The 14,965-nt window shown below is 30.6% G+C and overlaps 1 protein-coding gene across 1 annotated transcript; it reads left to right on the top strand.

Moving 5' to 3' along the window:
* Nucleotides 1–3,212: 3,212 nt before the first annotated feature.
* On the top strand, nt 3,213–13,456 carry LOC109792070 (RAF-like serine/threonine-protein kinase 20). Its single transcript, XM_083061767.1, has 9 exons — nt 3,213–3,457; nt 4,201–7,204; nt 7,297–7,377; nt 10,155–10,307; nt 10,466–10,629; nt 10,886–11,033; nt 11,147–11,269; nt 11,670–11,757; nt 13,095–13,456. Exons 2-9 carry the CDS (start codon nt 4,391–4,393, stop codon nt 13,286–13,288), a joined length of 3,765 nt encoding a protein of 1,254 aa, XP_082917893.1. The 5' UTR covers nt 3,213–3,457; nt 4,201–4,390; the 3' UTR covers nt 13,289–13,456.
* Nucleotides 13,457–14,965: the final 1,509 nt, after the last annotated feature.

Below are 14,965 nucleotides of genomic sequence, written 5' to 3'. Positions count from 1 at the left end.
TTTCGAAGACATGATTCCAATTTTGTTTTAGGATTTTAGAAGATACTTTTATTTGATAATATTTATTATAACTTTTCATTAAGGGTAGAAATGTCATTTTGTTTTTATTATTTAAAAATTGAATTATAAATAAATAAATAAATAAAATTACAAAACTTTTATAGCTGGTCTTAAATCCTAGATCATGGTAAATCATATGTTTACCTTGACAACTGTAGAACCATAGTTTTAAAAACCGAACCGGTCATTGAACCGGTTAAGGTACAGGGTCAGTGGGTCAAAGGTTGAACCGGTAGGTCATTAATTGAACTGCATGACTCGATTTTTATTTATTTTTATTAAAAAATATTCATATTAAATATATTTTATACTTATAAATTTTAATAAATTCATATCTTATTTTAAATTTCAATTTTTCTATCTTATTTAAAATTATTTTTATTTTTATTTTGTAAAAATATATATAAAAAATTACATGTTAAACGGTATATTAATACAAATTAAAAATATAAATAATATGTACATATATAATATGCTTGCAATTAATATCACAAAATAATATATGTAATATTTACATAGATATTATATTATTAAATATATAATTTAAAATTAATAATATACTATAAAAATTATTTAAGTTGTATATATTGCAAACAAATATATTAGAACAAGTAGTCATTATTATATTTAATAAGACTCCTTGTTTTTTCATTAAGAAATTCAATTTTTATTATTATTTTTTTGGTTTATGGTTCTTAAAAAAATTATAAAAAAAAAAAGAAAAAAAAGTGGTTGAACCGGTTTGACCCACCGGTTCATCGGTTGAACCGAAAAATTGACCGGTTCAATCCGATTTAAAACAGGTCGACTGCATAACCGATCCAACTTAAGATTCGGACCGGCTGGACCACCAGTTCCCGGTCCAACCGGTCCGACCGGCCGGTTCGGTCCGGTTTTAAATCACTGTGTAGAACTCATATGTGAATGTAATACATAAAAAAAAAAAAATTTAAAATTTACAGCCAAATCACTTTTTTATATATAGATATAAAAAGAAATATATAAAAGATAATGATTTTAGTTTATTGCTTATAAAAATGATTTTAATTTTTAAAAAATAATATTAAAAATCACATAATTATATAATTTTTTTTAAATTTTGAATTCTTCTTAATCATGGTTCTAAGTAGTTGCACTTTTAGATTATATTTAGGATTGACTTTGTCTTCACCTATTTAAATTATTAAATAATTAGTGGATAGAGATACTCTGTGAGTCTATAATTGTTTAAGTCTTTGAATTTAAAGTCTTAAATTTGTAAGAATAATTAATTTTTAATAATATTTTTTATTATTTAAAATTTAAGGATAAAACTGTTTAAAACTTGTGTATACGAAAAGAAAGAACTAATTTCATCACAGGTATAGATAAACTAAAAATAAATAAGTTACAATAAATAAGTTATAAATTTATAAAATATTAAATAAATTCTTAAATTTAATTATATATTATTATTTTAGTCTCTTAATATATATTAATATTAGGTATATATTAGGATAAAATATTATTTGAGTTACTATAAGTATTGTTAACATTTTAATCTCTTGAAATAATGAAATTACACAAAAATATTTAAATTTTTAATTGGTTTATTTAAATTTTTAAAAATGATCACTTATTATTATTTTAATTTTTAAATATATGTTAATATTATAATTTAAGTCATATTTTTTATAAAAAGAAAAGAAAATTAGATTTAAATGAGTAATGTGTTGTATGTTGGAGATTTTTTTATTTTTATACTTTAATGATTAAAGTATTAATGACATACACTATTATAGACTTCAATGAAATTTTATTCTTAATATTATCACTTTAGTCACACCTATTTTAAAGTTTTAGACTATTCTAATTATTAATTTACACTTTTAAAAATTTATTTATACAACCTTTAAATTTTAAGGATTAATATGGTCACCTTCCAAATTTAGGGACAAGTTAAAGCAGGTATTTACTTAAAAGAAAAGTGATGGAATAAAAATATTAAATTTTTACGATTTATTTGAAAGGAAAAATAGAAAGAAGAAATTTACTTTTATAGATGAAAAACATTTCCCCTCCACGCGAAGCGCAAGAAAAAATATTCTCTGTTTTTCTTTAGTCCTCAAAGAGAAATAAATGTTTTTTATGATATATATTTTATAAATAATAAATAATTTTATTTTAATAAAATAATAAAGTAAAAATAATAGTCAATATTAAATAAATTTATAAAATATTAAATAAATTCTTAAATAAATTATATATTATTATTTTATCCTAATATATAAACCAATTAAAAATTTAAATATTTATAATTATAAATTTTATCCTAATAAATTATAAATTTATAATTAAAATAATAATAAGTGATCATTTTTAAAAATTTAAATAAACCAATTAAAAATTTAAATATTTTTGTGTAATTTCATTATTTCAAGAGATTAAAATGTTAACAATACTTATAGTAACTCAAATAATATTTTATCCTAATATATACCTAATATTAATATATATTAAGAGACTAAAATAATAATATATAATTAAATTTAAGAATTTATTTAATATTTTATAAATTTATTTTCTAAGTTATTAATTTAAGAGATTAATATGTTTTTTTTTTCTCTTATAATATTCAATGACTAATTTTTATTAATTTTTTTAATAAAATATATTATTTTTCGTATACAAAATTTGAACTCAAAATATTATTTACAAAATTTGAAAAAGTGAATGGAGTATCACTTTTTTTTATTTTTTAAAAAAATTTCCTAATAAATTTAATTTATATTGATATATAAAAGAAATACACTTTTTAATAACCACTTTAATTTTTACATTTTATTAATTATTATATTCTTTTATTTTAAAAATATTAAAAAAATATTTTTTTATTAAAATCAAGATTTTAAAATTAATAGATTAATTATAATATTAAATCAATATATATTTATTATTTAATTTTTATTTTTATTTCATCTTGAATAGAAACACAAAAATGTCTTGATCTTACTGTTTAAGAATAATATAGTTGTTTATTCCATTTTTTTTTTTATTTCTTGCCACATTAAATGAAATTTCCTAGTAATAACCAGAAATTTGCAAGGGTAAATTTTACGACTTCACGAGATATCCGAAACTTTGTTCAACCCAAAGTATTAGAATGAAGCGGTGCCCAGTGAAAATTTTAGAGAGGGAATTTTCTGCTTTCTAGAGAGAGAGAGAGAGAGAGAAAGCGCCGTCATTTTTCGGGAAAAGGGGTCGAAGCCTCTGAAGAGATAGCGTAATGGGCGAAAGCCAGAGAAACCCGAAATGGGTTCTTTCGATTTTCCCCTGAAACCTCTCTTTCTGCTTCAAAATTCCTTCTTTTTTCACTTTTCATCTTTCCCTTTTCAACTTCAGCAAGCACAAACACGAGGTTTTTATTCCCTTTCTCTCTGGTGCCTAGATTCATTTTCATGCTCTGTTACCTGGTTTTGTTTTGTTGAGTTTTGGTGTTACAAGATTAGAGTAAGAGAATGCTATGTCGGTGATCATGTTTTGTTGATGATGTCTCTGTCTGGTGTGTAAAAATCACCAAAACTTGTTATGGTGATGAAATTCATTGCTTAAACATTAGATGGGCTAAATTGATTGCTGAGGTTACAAGTTTCCATAACTGTTGTTGCTGGAGTAGTCAACTTGCGCAGCAATTTTTCACTTGTAATCTTTCAAGTTGGGGCATTGATATATTATCATACAAGTCATTCCTAAATGAAGATAGGTTATCAAACATGTATGTGTGTGTGTGTGTATGTGTGAGTGAGAGAGAGAGTTATGATGTTTTATATTATACCCAGTTTTATGGCCACACTTGAGAGGCATAATGACCCTCTAGCCGTGGAAAGGAAGCTAGAGTTTTCCACCAAATAGTGTTGTTCTACTGTCAAATTCATTGTTCTATCTCAAAATGTGAACTTGCTTTTGCTGCTTTATAAATTAGTATTTACTTACATCATAACAAATTTTTAGAGTTAGTTTTTAGCCAATTATCCAGGCTATCAATATGTAACTTGGCATTAACGTAGATTTGTAATTCATTTCTTTCCATCTGTAGTGATCATATTGTTGCATTTTAATTTGTTGCTTAAACTTCCTACCTTGATTCTGTTTTGTGCACAGGGAAATTGCTATACAATTAAGCTGCGTTTTGTCGGCAAACTGTAGTTGGTCTTGTCTTGAGAGTTTCACAGATTTCAGATGCATCACATATTTATATGGTGTATTAAAATTACTTAAAGTCTAGAACTTATTTTTGATTTGGTTTCATAATGTATTATTCTGTTAAGACTTTAGACCTAAAAAATATGGCATGATGGAACAGTCAAGGTTATATAAACAGCTTCAGTACAATACCATGGAACCTAGAAATGAGGAGTTCCAGTCTGGATCTCAATCAGTAATTCAGGACCATATGGATGGCATGCATGCTATTAGAAGACCGTCTGACTATAACACATCAGATGTTAAACCAGTACTTAATTATTCAATACAGACAGGTGAGGAATTTGCTCTTGAATTTATGCGAGATAGGGTGAATCTCAGGAAGCCCGTATTTTCAAATGTTGGTGATTCCAATTCCAATTATGCAACTGGTAGCGTGGAACTGAAAGGTGTCTTAGGCATCAGTCATGCAGCTTCTGAAACTAGGTCAGACATTTCTATGCTCTCAAAAGTTGAGAAAGGTACAACAGAGTTTAACAGACAGAGTACATCATTACATAGAGACAGAAGCAATTATGGGTCTATTCGATCAATACCAAGAAGTTCATTGAATCAGGAGAATAGTCGATTTGTACGTGGGTATGGCTCTTCTTTTGGTTCAGACAGCTCATCAATTATGATGAAGTGTCTCTGTAGCTTTGGTGGCAAAATATTACCTCGACCGAGTGATGGAAAGCTAAGGTATGTTGGAGGTCAAACTCGTATTCTTCGTCTAAGGAAGGACATATCTTGGCAGGAGCTTATGCAAAAAGCATTGTTGATCTATAATCTGGTTCATGTACTAAAATATCAACTTCCTGGTGAAGATCTTGATGCTTTGGTATCAGTATCTTCTGATGAGGATTTGCAGAATATGATGGAAGAATGTAATCTTCTAGAAAATAGAGAACGCTCACAAAAGCTTAGGTTGTTTTTGTTCTCAATGAGTGATTTGGAAGATGCTCAGTTTGCTCTCAGTAGCATTGGTGATGACTCTGATGTCCAATATGTTGTTGCTGTTAATGGCATGGACTTTGGATCGATAAACAGCTCAACCCCACTTGGTGTCAGCTTTTCAACAGATGATTTACATGAATTGGAAAGGCAAACTATTGAGAGGGAGACTAATAGAGTTGCTGTAGAATCTATAGGTATCAGCAATGCTCCCTTGACTAACAAATCTGATGCTTCATTGACTATTCATTCTTCACAAACAGTTCTACCAAATTTGTCAAATGCTTATGAAATCGATCAGCAGTCTTATGGTGACCAAATGATGCAAGTTGCGGATTATAGTCATCAATATTTTGTTCACCATGGCCTGAGTTCCACTCATAACCCTGGGGTCGGAGGGACTCCTATTCCTATGGCACCTCATCTGCTAAACAATCAGCAAGGGTTTCTGAATGAAGACCATCTACCTAGTGGATTACAAATACAAAATTCCCAGTTACCTACAATGCAGGTGAGAAAGATAGACGACAGTTCAGTTAATCAAGGGAGTGATCCTGGTAAAGTTTTATCCTCTGAAACCGCATCCGCAGCTCCCTTACAGCCTTTTGACAGTTGCTTGAAAAGTAATTTTCCTGAAGCAGCGGTTGTAGTTACCATGCCTGAGGGGCATCTTCCTACGTTGCCTTCAACTAAAAAGGTTCAGAACAAGGATTGTGAAGAGGCCTCTTCTACTTCTAGCAGTGCATTTGTTCCTGCTTATGTTGATTCCCAAGCAAATGCAATTGATTTGAGTTCTCTGCATCCTCCTCCACTTCCTGAAAGAATTTACTATTCAGAAAGAACTCCAAGGGAGCAAGTAGAGTTGCTGAATCGTTCCTCAAAGTCAGATGACACACACAGTTCTCAAATTCATGTGTCAGATTTACTTTCTGATGTCACACCAGAGGATCCAGTGACAGAATCTAGTGATAACTTGCATGATGGTAAAATGTTAACACCAACTGTGGAATTGGGTACTTCTGCAAAGCCCTTGCTTGCAAATAGCCATACCATTGACAATGGGTTTTCGAAAAATCAAATGAGCAAACCGTTGCCTGATACAAACAGTCTGATTAAGTCAAAACTATCTGAGCACACAGATCCTGAGTTGAAGCCAGTGTTGCCAAGCAATGAAGGAACTATAGATGTGGAAACTGAGAATTGTCGTAAGGATAACTACACCAAGCCCTTGGTTGATGAAACTGAAACCAAAACCAAAACCAAAGATGGTAAATCGGATCTTCCTTCTTTGCACCATGTTTCCTCTGCTAAGCGTCTTGATGATCTAGCATCCAATCTTCCAGAGATTGATTGGGGTGAAGCCTCAGGGAAGGAATCTAATGATGGTTGTATGGTACAAGAACTACCTGTTACTGTAACTGGGAATGTAACCAAAGATCTTTATCAAGATTTCCCCTCAAATGTTGTTTCCAAACAATCTCAAGGTGACATTCTTATTGATATTGATGATCGATTTCCCCGGGAATTGCTTTCTGATATATTTTCTAAAGCAATACTTGGAGAAGACCCCTCCAGTCTACATCCACCGTCCGGAGAAGGAGTAGGCTTAAGCATAAATATGGAGAATCATGAACCTAAAAGATGGTCATATTTTCATAAGTTAGCACAAGGTCTTGATAATGTCTCTCTTATTGACCAGGATCATCTTGCTTTTTCACCCGTGATAGAAAAAGCAGGAGATAATAGAACTCATCATGTTACACCACTAACAGCTGATGGAGTTCCACAACATCATGAAGATTCTCATCTCAATTTCAGTGAAGAAAATCAAGAGGACTTGCATAGTAGGATTGAGACCGAAACTACTGTACTGAAGTCCAATTTTAATCAATCCCAACTGAAGGATGAGGAGAGTATGCAGTTTGATGTAATGATGGAAAATCTAAGAACACAAGAGTCAGAGTTTGAGGTGCTATATCAATTTTTAATGTTTTTCCTTTTTGCTTTAGGTTGCATAGATCTGCTTTTCCACTAACAAAGGATCTTTTTGCTTTAACATAGGATGGCAAATTTGATGCAAAAAATAGCAATCTACCTGCACTTGATCCTTCTTTCGGAGATATTGATATTAGTACTGTGCAGGTAAAATCTCGTTCTTACAGATGCTACATTTCTTGTGTGCTTTTCTGATACATGGATCGTGTTTTTTTATATTTTTGGGCAAACTGAAGCCTCTGTCACCCTTCTGAAAAGCCTTTCACCTGCTGGAAAGCTAGTTACTGATTATCTGACATTTTTAAATGGATTGTTAGTTTATGCATTAATATTTGGTAATAAATTATGTTGCATTGTATGGATACAGATTAGAGTATTTACATTTACATATGATACAATTCACAAATATGTCAATTTTCTGAATATGGGTACTGCAATATAACATTTGTGTGTACATGAGGCTGTATCTCTGTTGATCACATATCCATCAAAAAGTTGCTGAATATTTCTGGAGTGGAAAGTTAGAGGCTGATGTATTTTTTTTATGTATTTGTATAAGCAAATACAATATACTTAGTTTCTTCTCTCATATATCCATGTATTAGAGCTAATAACCAAGGTTTGTATGACATATTGCACACTTGGTTCTTAATTACTTCTTTAATTATCATGGTTACATAATTAGAGTTGAATTCTTTGGAGTTCAGAAGTGTTTATTGGTAGTTATAGTTGATTGGATCTGGATCCTTACATTCTATACTTGGACACGTCACTCATGTTAATCTATTTCCAATTCTCGTTTTCATTTAATGCTTACTGTGGCTGTAGAGGTTTCCATAACATCAATTAGAATCTTTCAATATTTATCGTTTTTAGTCTCCCCCAGGTTTCAAAGAATGTTTGTTCAAAATTCCTTTCTGGTTTAACACTTAGGACCTTGGCTTTCTGTTCTCTTATTGGATAGGTAGTAATTGGTTTCTTATCATGAATATGTTTTGAGTTAGTTGGTTATTTGGCATATATCGGTTGAATAAGGCATGTTTCCCATAAATAAGAAAGAGGGTGGAGATAGAGTATCTTATAGTTTTTGAAAGCATTGGACTCTTGGAGAGTGGGGAGAGGTCAGGTTCTATTGAATACCAAGAGTACTATAGTAATTCATCTTTGGCGCTGTTTGAAGAGAGTTGTACAAGAGAATAATACACTTTTTTGTCACTTTTCTTCATCTATTTTTTATGTCAGTTCTATCAACTGGTATTAGAGCTCCCATGATCCGGGAGCAATTCATGGTACATGCCAAAATGGTCTCAAGATTGGATTAGCTGGTTGCGTGAAGGAAAGTCCCTTTGTTCTTGGGTGAGGATGCCTATGGATGTCAGAATCGAAAGTTATTTTTAGATTGAAGAGGTAGACAAAGAAGAAAGAATGCAGGTGGTGGCAATGGCTATGGAGGGACAAACATTGAGTTGGTTCCAATGGTGGAAATCTTGCACTGCCTAAGTCACATGAAATTCTTTTGGTGCTATTGCAAACTGACTTGGTGCAAGAATACAGAAAGACATCAATATGAGTCTTTGGCAGGACCACTTTTTTTTATCATAGATAAAGATGAAAAGGTGAGAGTGGTACTTAATGTATATGCAGTTGCTGTGTCCTTGTTTGAACTTTGAAGATAGTTATTTGTTTGAATGGATGAACTTGGCACATCTTATAGATGAAGATTCTTTGGTGCAAAGAAGCCAAAAGGAGGGTATGCAGATCAAGAACCAGAACCATTTCAAGGTGAACCTTACTTGGATGTGGAGAAATATAGAAGCCTAGTGGGGAAACTTATTCACCTCACCATTACAAGATCTTGTATCTCTTTCTCAGTCAGTTGTTAGTCAATTCATGCAGGCTCCTCATATTGATCACTAGAATGATGTGATTCACATTCTTAGATACATTAAAAAGGCTCCATGACAGGGACTATTATATGAGGATAAGGGAGATACCCGAATTTCTGGTTATTCTGATATGGATTGGGCCAGGATCTCCTATAGACAGCTGCTCTATTAGTGGATATTGTGTATCCATTAGAGGAAATATTATATCTTGGAAGAGCAAGAAAGAAAATGTAATTGCCCGATCTAGTGCAAAAGTGGAATATAGGGCTATGGCTTGTGAAATTTGTTGGATCAACCAATTCCTCCAAGAACTAAAGTTCTGTGAAATTCAACAGATAAGTTATATTATGATAATCAGGCAGCTCTTCCCATTGCCTCTAATCCAGTGTTTCATAAGAGAACCAAACATAGAGAAATTGATTGTCATTTTGTTGTAGAGAAACTGTTGTCCAAGAAAATCAGTACAAGTTTATCAGCTGAAATGATTAACCTGCAGATATTTTGACTTAGTCTTTTAGAGGATGTTATATTCAGTTTATATGTTCCAAGTTTGGTGCTTACAACTTATATGCACCAGCTTGAGGGGGAGTTTCAGAAAAGCTTCTCTGTTATCTGTTGTACAACTTTTATGAAGCTGTTTCTTTGTTGTATCTATCTAACATAGATGTCCTAGGCTGTAGACCTTTTTCTCTCGCTTTGTAAAACCTGTTCAGTCTCTCTCTCTCTCTCTCTATATATATATATATATATATATGGATCTGCTGATAGGGTTCTCTATGAAGCACTTTTCACACTAAATACGTAATATTCAACTATAGACAAGTTAATCAAGCTCTTGGTCATGTTATGATGTTTTAGACTGTCTTTCTCTCCTTTGATCTTATAAAGTTTATGCTTATTTGGTCATTCAGCTGTTTTATGTATTTTTCTTTTTATAATTCTCTAATTTTAAATGTGTACAATATATAGTGTTTGAGTGCTGACCTGAAAATCTTTACTTCATCACATTTATTTCATTGTTTTTGATGCAATTTGTAGGTCATTAAGAATGAAGATCTTGAAGAGTTGCGAGAACTAGGTTCTGGTACCTTTGGGACTGTGTATCATGGAAAATGGAGAGGAACAGATGTTGCTATAAAAAGAATAAAGAAGAGCTGCTTCACTGGTCGATCATCTGAGCAAGAGAGACTGGTAACTTGTTATTTAATGGCTGTTGGATAGCATGCACTATTTTTTGTTTTCATTAAAATGAAATAAGAAATAGCTTCTTTCTTTCATGATTGTTTGAAAGTGATTTAATGATAAGGATATATTTTGAGGTGAGATGCTATTTTTTCTTCTTTTCTCAGACGGTAGAGTTCTGGCGGGAAGCTGACATTCTTTCCAAGCTTCATCACCCAAATGTTGTTGCATTTTATGGTGTGGTACAACATGGACCAGGAGGAACAATGGCCACTGTGGCAGAATACATGGTGGATGGTTCTCTTAGGCATGTATTACTTCGCAAGGATAGGTAATGCATTTGAAAATAGGTTTAGCATTTCTATTATAATGCATAAGATCAAGGGTTACTACTGCCCCAAATTTGATGGAATGCATGGAAATATTTTTGGATAACTTTCATGATTTGGTATAATCATAATTTATAGGCACCACTAAAGTATATTGTGTCAGCAAGAGCCTTCAAGTGACGAATTTCATGTCCAGTTTTTTTTTTTTTTTTTTTTTTTTTCTGGTATAAGAATCTTGGCATGATTTTTTTTATCTAGGTATCTTGATCGTCGCAAGAGGCTGATAATTGCAATGGATGCAGCTTTTGGAATGGAATATTTGCACTCAAAAAACATTGTGCATTTCGACTTAAAATGTGACAATTTGCTTGTAAACTTGAAAGATCCTTTACGTCCAATATGCAAGGTATGTTGACCAGGTCTGGTAGTATTTTTCTACCAGCATGAAATATGAAATATCACACTTTTGTGCATGTGTTAAAACATTGTACATTTTGACTAAGAAATTTTCCTTCCCAGGTTGGCGATTTTGGTTTATCCAAAATTAAACGAAATACCTTAGTTACTGGTGGTGTGAGGGGGACTCTGCCTTGGATGGCACCAGAGCTGCTAAATGGCAGCAGCAACAAGGTCTCTGAAAAGGTAATATTTCAAGCTTTCTCTTATGAAATGCTTTTCTCTAATCACATGGCTCGGAATCGAAATTTAACTAAGGAAATGAGTTGTATTAATTTCTTTTCTGGATGTAAATTTCCTTCTTCTAACATGACAACAAAACTCTCTTTACCAGTTCACAGTATTCTGGTCTTTAGGAAATTCCTATGTAATTATGTTTGTTTGACCATTTTAAATTTGAACATTCTAATTCTATTTTTAGATTTATTTTTACTGATTTTGAAAATCTTTTGTTCATATCTGTTCTGGGCCTGGGGAGAATTAGGTTACAATGTGGGATATTTCAAATTTACCTCTCAATCATAACTGGGATGAAAGTCTTGAAACCTATTTTAGTTTGTCACCCTTGTCTCCCTTTTCTTTGTAGGTTGATGTGTTCTCCTTTGGAATAGTATTATGGGAAATCCTGACTGGTGAGGAGCCATATGCCAATATGCACTATGGTGCAATTATAGGTAATATCCTATGCTTTTCTTTTACCTTTACTGTGGTGGACCTGAACGTTAGTATCTGTGTCCTCTTGAAATGTAGAGTGTAGACACTTTGCGTCGAAGTAACAGACATTGGATAATAGTAAAGCAATGTTGTCAAAATTGATATTTTAAGTAGGATTGGGAAGGGGGTTGTAAAAGATCCTAAATAGTAGGACCGTAACATACATGGAATGAGAAGATCCAACTAAAAATGCAAGATTATATGCAAGATTATACACTTAACCTCTTAATCACATCATTAAACTAAATTTAAACTGGTAGAATTTTGTAAGGTGCTTTGAGCTCATGATTCCAGACTCCAACTCACAAATGCCACTATAAACTGATTTTTCTTGTGTTTTGGATGGAGAGCTCACAGAAAGATTTCAAAATTGTGCAATATCACAGTTTGAAACACGTTTTGACAATAATGGAATAAAGTTTTCTTGTTTTCAGTTTTATTTTCACTCCTTGCTCTAAAAAGCATTTCCAGCTCCAGCTCTCCTGATGTCATATGAAATTATGATTAAAGAATCCAATTGTGTAAGCTGCAAAGGAATTAACATTTTGCGCAGGATTTTTATGTATCACAAGATGTGTTAGTTTTTTTATGTTATATAGATCTTTTGAACGGAATAAAAATATAATGCCTAAACTAAAACTATTCAAATTGCTGAAAACATACTTAAAAACTGTGAAAAGATAAATCTTTTGTTGGAATCAACTGATAAGTAACAGTAACGATTAACTGATGGAAAAAAAAATTCAGACTACATGGTTAACTCATACGACAGACTCAGCCTATTTGTCTCCTAATTATATATCATCCACTATGTTGGACCCTTATTTTCCAAGTTCCCCCTATGCACCACTACTTTATGTAACAGCAACAACATAACAACCAAATCTTACTGAGGGACGATTTGAGTAAATTTCCTTTGTACTTCCAAGAAAGAAAAATAGGAAGGAAAAATAAGATAGATTTCTTCATAACCTGAAATTAACTTATGCACGGTTAAAATTTGGAGAAGTTAATTTATAGAAACTTTCTTATATTAACTTTTCTGAAATCTTTAACAACTGGTATTACCTTATGGAGAAATTTATTTTAATTTTTCATCTTATTTTTCTCTGAGAGGTTCATTCAAATATGTCCTAAGTAGGGTTGGCTACATCATTGTTGTGAATCATGTATACAAACAAATCACAGACCTCCGAATCCTTTTTAAAGTTACACATTCATGACACTTGTAATCAATTCCATTGACAAGAGGCTATAATTTGTGTAGAATTGACGATTAATGTGTTTCCCCTTGCAGGTGGGATTGTAAATAACACATTAAGGCCAACCATACCAAGTAACTGTGATCCTGAATGGAGAACACTAATGGAACAATGTTGGGCACCCAATCCTGCAGCCAGACCATCATTCACAGAAATTGCCAGTCGTTTGCGCATAATGTCTGCAGCAGCTAGCCAAACCAAAACACAGGGCCATAAGCCATCTAAATGAGTTCAACAGTGGTATATTGGCATTCTTACTATCATACTATACAAGGCTGGTTCTATATACTGTAGATTTTCTTTTCTCTTTTGTTAGCATAATAATCTAATACTACACTTTGCAAAGTTGTTGTATACCAATGTTTTAATACAAGTGCAAAAAATTGTCATTTCGTTACCTGTATGTTGTACATTGTTTTCCTTTTCCTTGTTTTTCCAATCTTGTAATTGATAACATTAATTTTATTCTTAGAGATAATTGGTACTAGTATTTTAGCCTGTACAGGCTAAATATTTATTATATAATAAAATATATAAATAAATATCATAGTTAAATATATAAATTATATTAAAAAACGAATTAGATAAGAAGTTAAAAAATCTTTATAAATCTTTTTATTGAATTTTTTTTAAAAAACATTCTCTCATAAGATAGTTGTTCATATTTAATATATAAGAATTGATTTCTTGTATAGACAAGGAAAGCAACATTAATGTAGGTATTATCACACTTATGGTTCTCATAATATAGTGCTTGAAAAAATTTTATATCCTAATTTTTAATTGTTCAATTTTGGTTCTCTTAAGTTTTTAAGAGTTAGGATGCAAGTTTTTGATAATTAATACAAGTTTATTTTTTAAATTTTTTTCTATCATGTCTTTTTTTTCAATAGAAATTATAGTAACAATAACATGGTTTGAACTTAGGATGATGTGTATATTATTTCAACTTTTCGTCACTATGTTGATTCTAATGATTTTTTTCTCTATCATTTAACTAGGTAAACAAATTTTACACATTATTAGATATGTATTTTTTTAACCTTTTGTTTTAACACTTATTAATCCTACCATGAATGTTAAAAAAATTAATAATGTTAACAACTTTTAACCTTATATACCAAATTCCATTTTGAATAACTTATTTTTAATTTATTATTACATTACAACCTCGTGTCAAAGTATAAAAAAATATTATTTTTAAAACTTATAAAAAAATTCTGAAAAAGAAAAATTATATCAAATTATAAATATTTTATGTCATTTTCTTTTAAAGGATTGTAAATCATTGATATATTTGTTGAGTTGTATAAATACTTTAATTAATTTATTTTTGTTAAGTTTGGTCTTCAATCAAGTCGAATGATTTCAATTGATGAATGGATCTGACCTTCACAATGTGGGATGAATTTTTGTTGTTTTGTTTGTATTTTTTTATCCTAATTTTTTAGGGAATTATGTGTGGATTGATTCTAATGTTAAAACACTTATGTAATTATTATTATTTTTTTTGAACTTTTAAAATTTTATTTTCAATTTAATTAAGATTTTATTTTATTGCATAATTTTTTTTTATCATGATTTAATATGTAAAACTATAATTTTTCCAAGAACATTATGGATTATATTTTTAATATTTTATTTCTTTGGATATTTTATATAAGAAACAAATGAATATTCTTTTTAAGATTAATGAAATTTAAGTTAATTTTTATTTATTGAAACAAAGCAGTTAAGTTAATTAATAATGTTGTAAATTTAAGTTTTATTTTAAAAATGCCCTTAAAAAGTGTTACGTGAGTTGTTAATAAACAATGATAAATATATATATTCACATGTAAAGAGAGATGAATAAGTGTTTCACTAATGAATTTCATCACAGATGAAAGATATAAAAAGAAATTAA

Source organism: Cajanus cajan, chromosome 8 (genome assembly GCF_000230855.2).
Source record: "Cajanus cajan strain Asha chromosome 8, NIPB_CcT2T_4, whole genome shotgun sequence".
NCBI lineage: Eukaryota > Viridiplantae > Streptophyta > Magnoliopsida > Fabales > Fabaceae > Cajanus > Cajanus cajan.
This window is presented reverse-complemented; position numbering and strand designations above follow the sequence as displayed.

Bases quoted from the DNA above. Each gene is read 5' to 3' on its own strand.
- LOC109792070 (XM_083061767.1), top strand. From the start codon at position 4,391: ATGATGGAACAGTCAAGGTTATATAAACAGCTTCAGTACAATACCATG. The intron at 7,378-10,154 runs GTAAAATCTCGT...TGCAATTTGTAG, and splicing joins TTGATATTAGTACTGTGCAG to GTCATTAAGAATGAAGATCT. The intron at 11,758-13,094 runs GTAATATCCTAT...TTCCCCTTGCAG, and splicing joins GCACTATGGTGCAATTATAG to GTGGGATTGTAAATAACACA.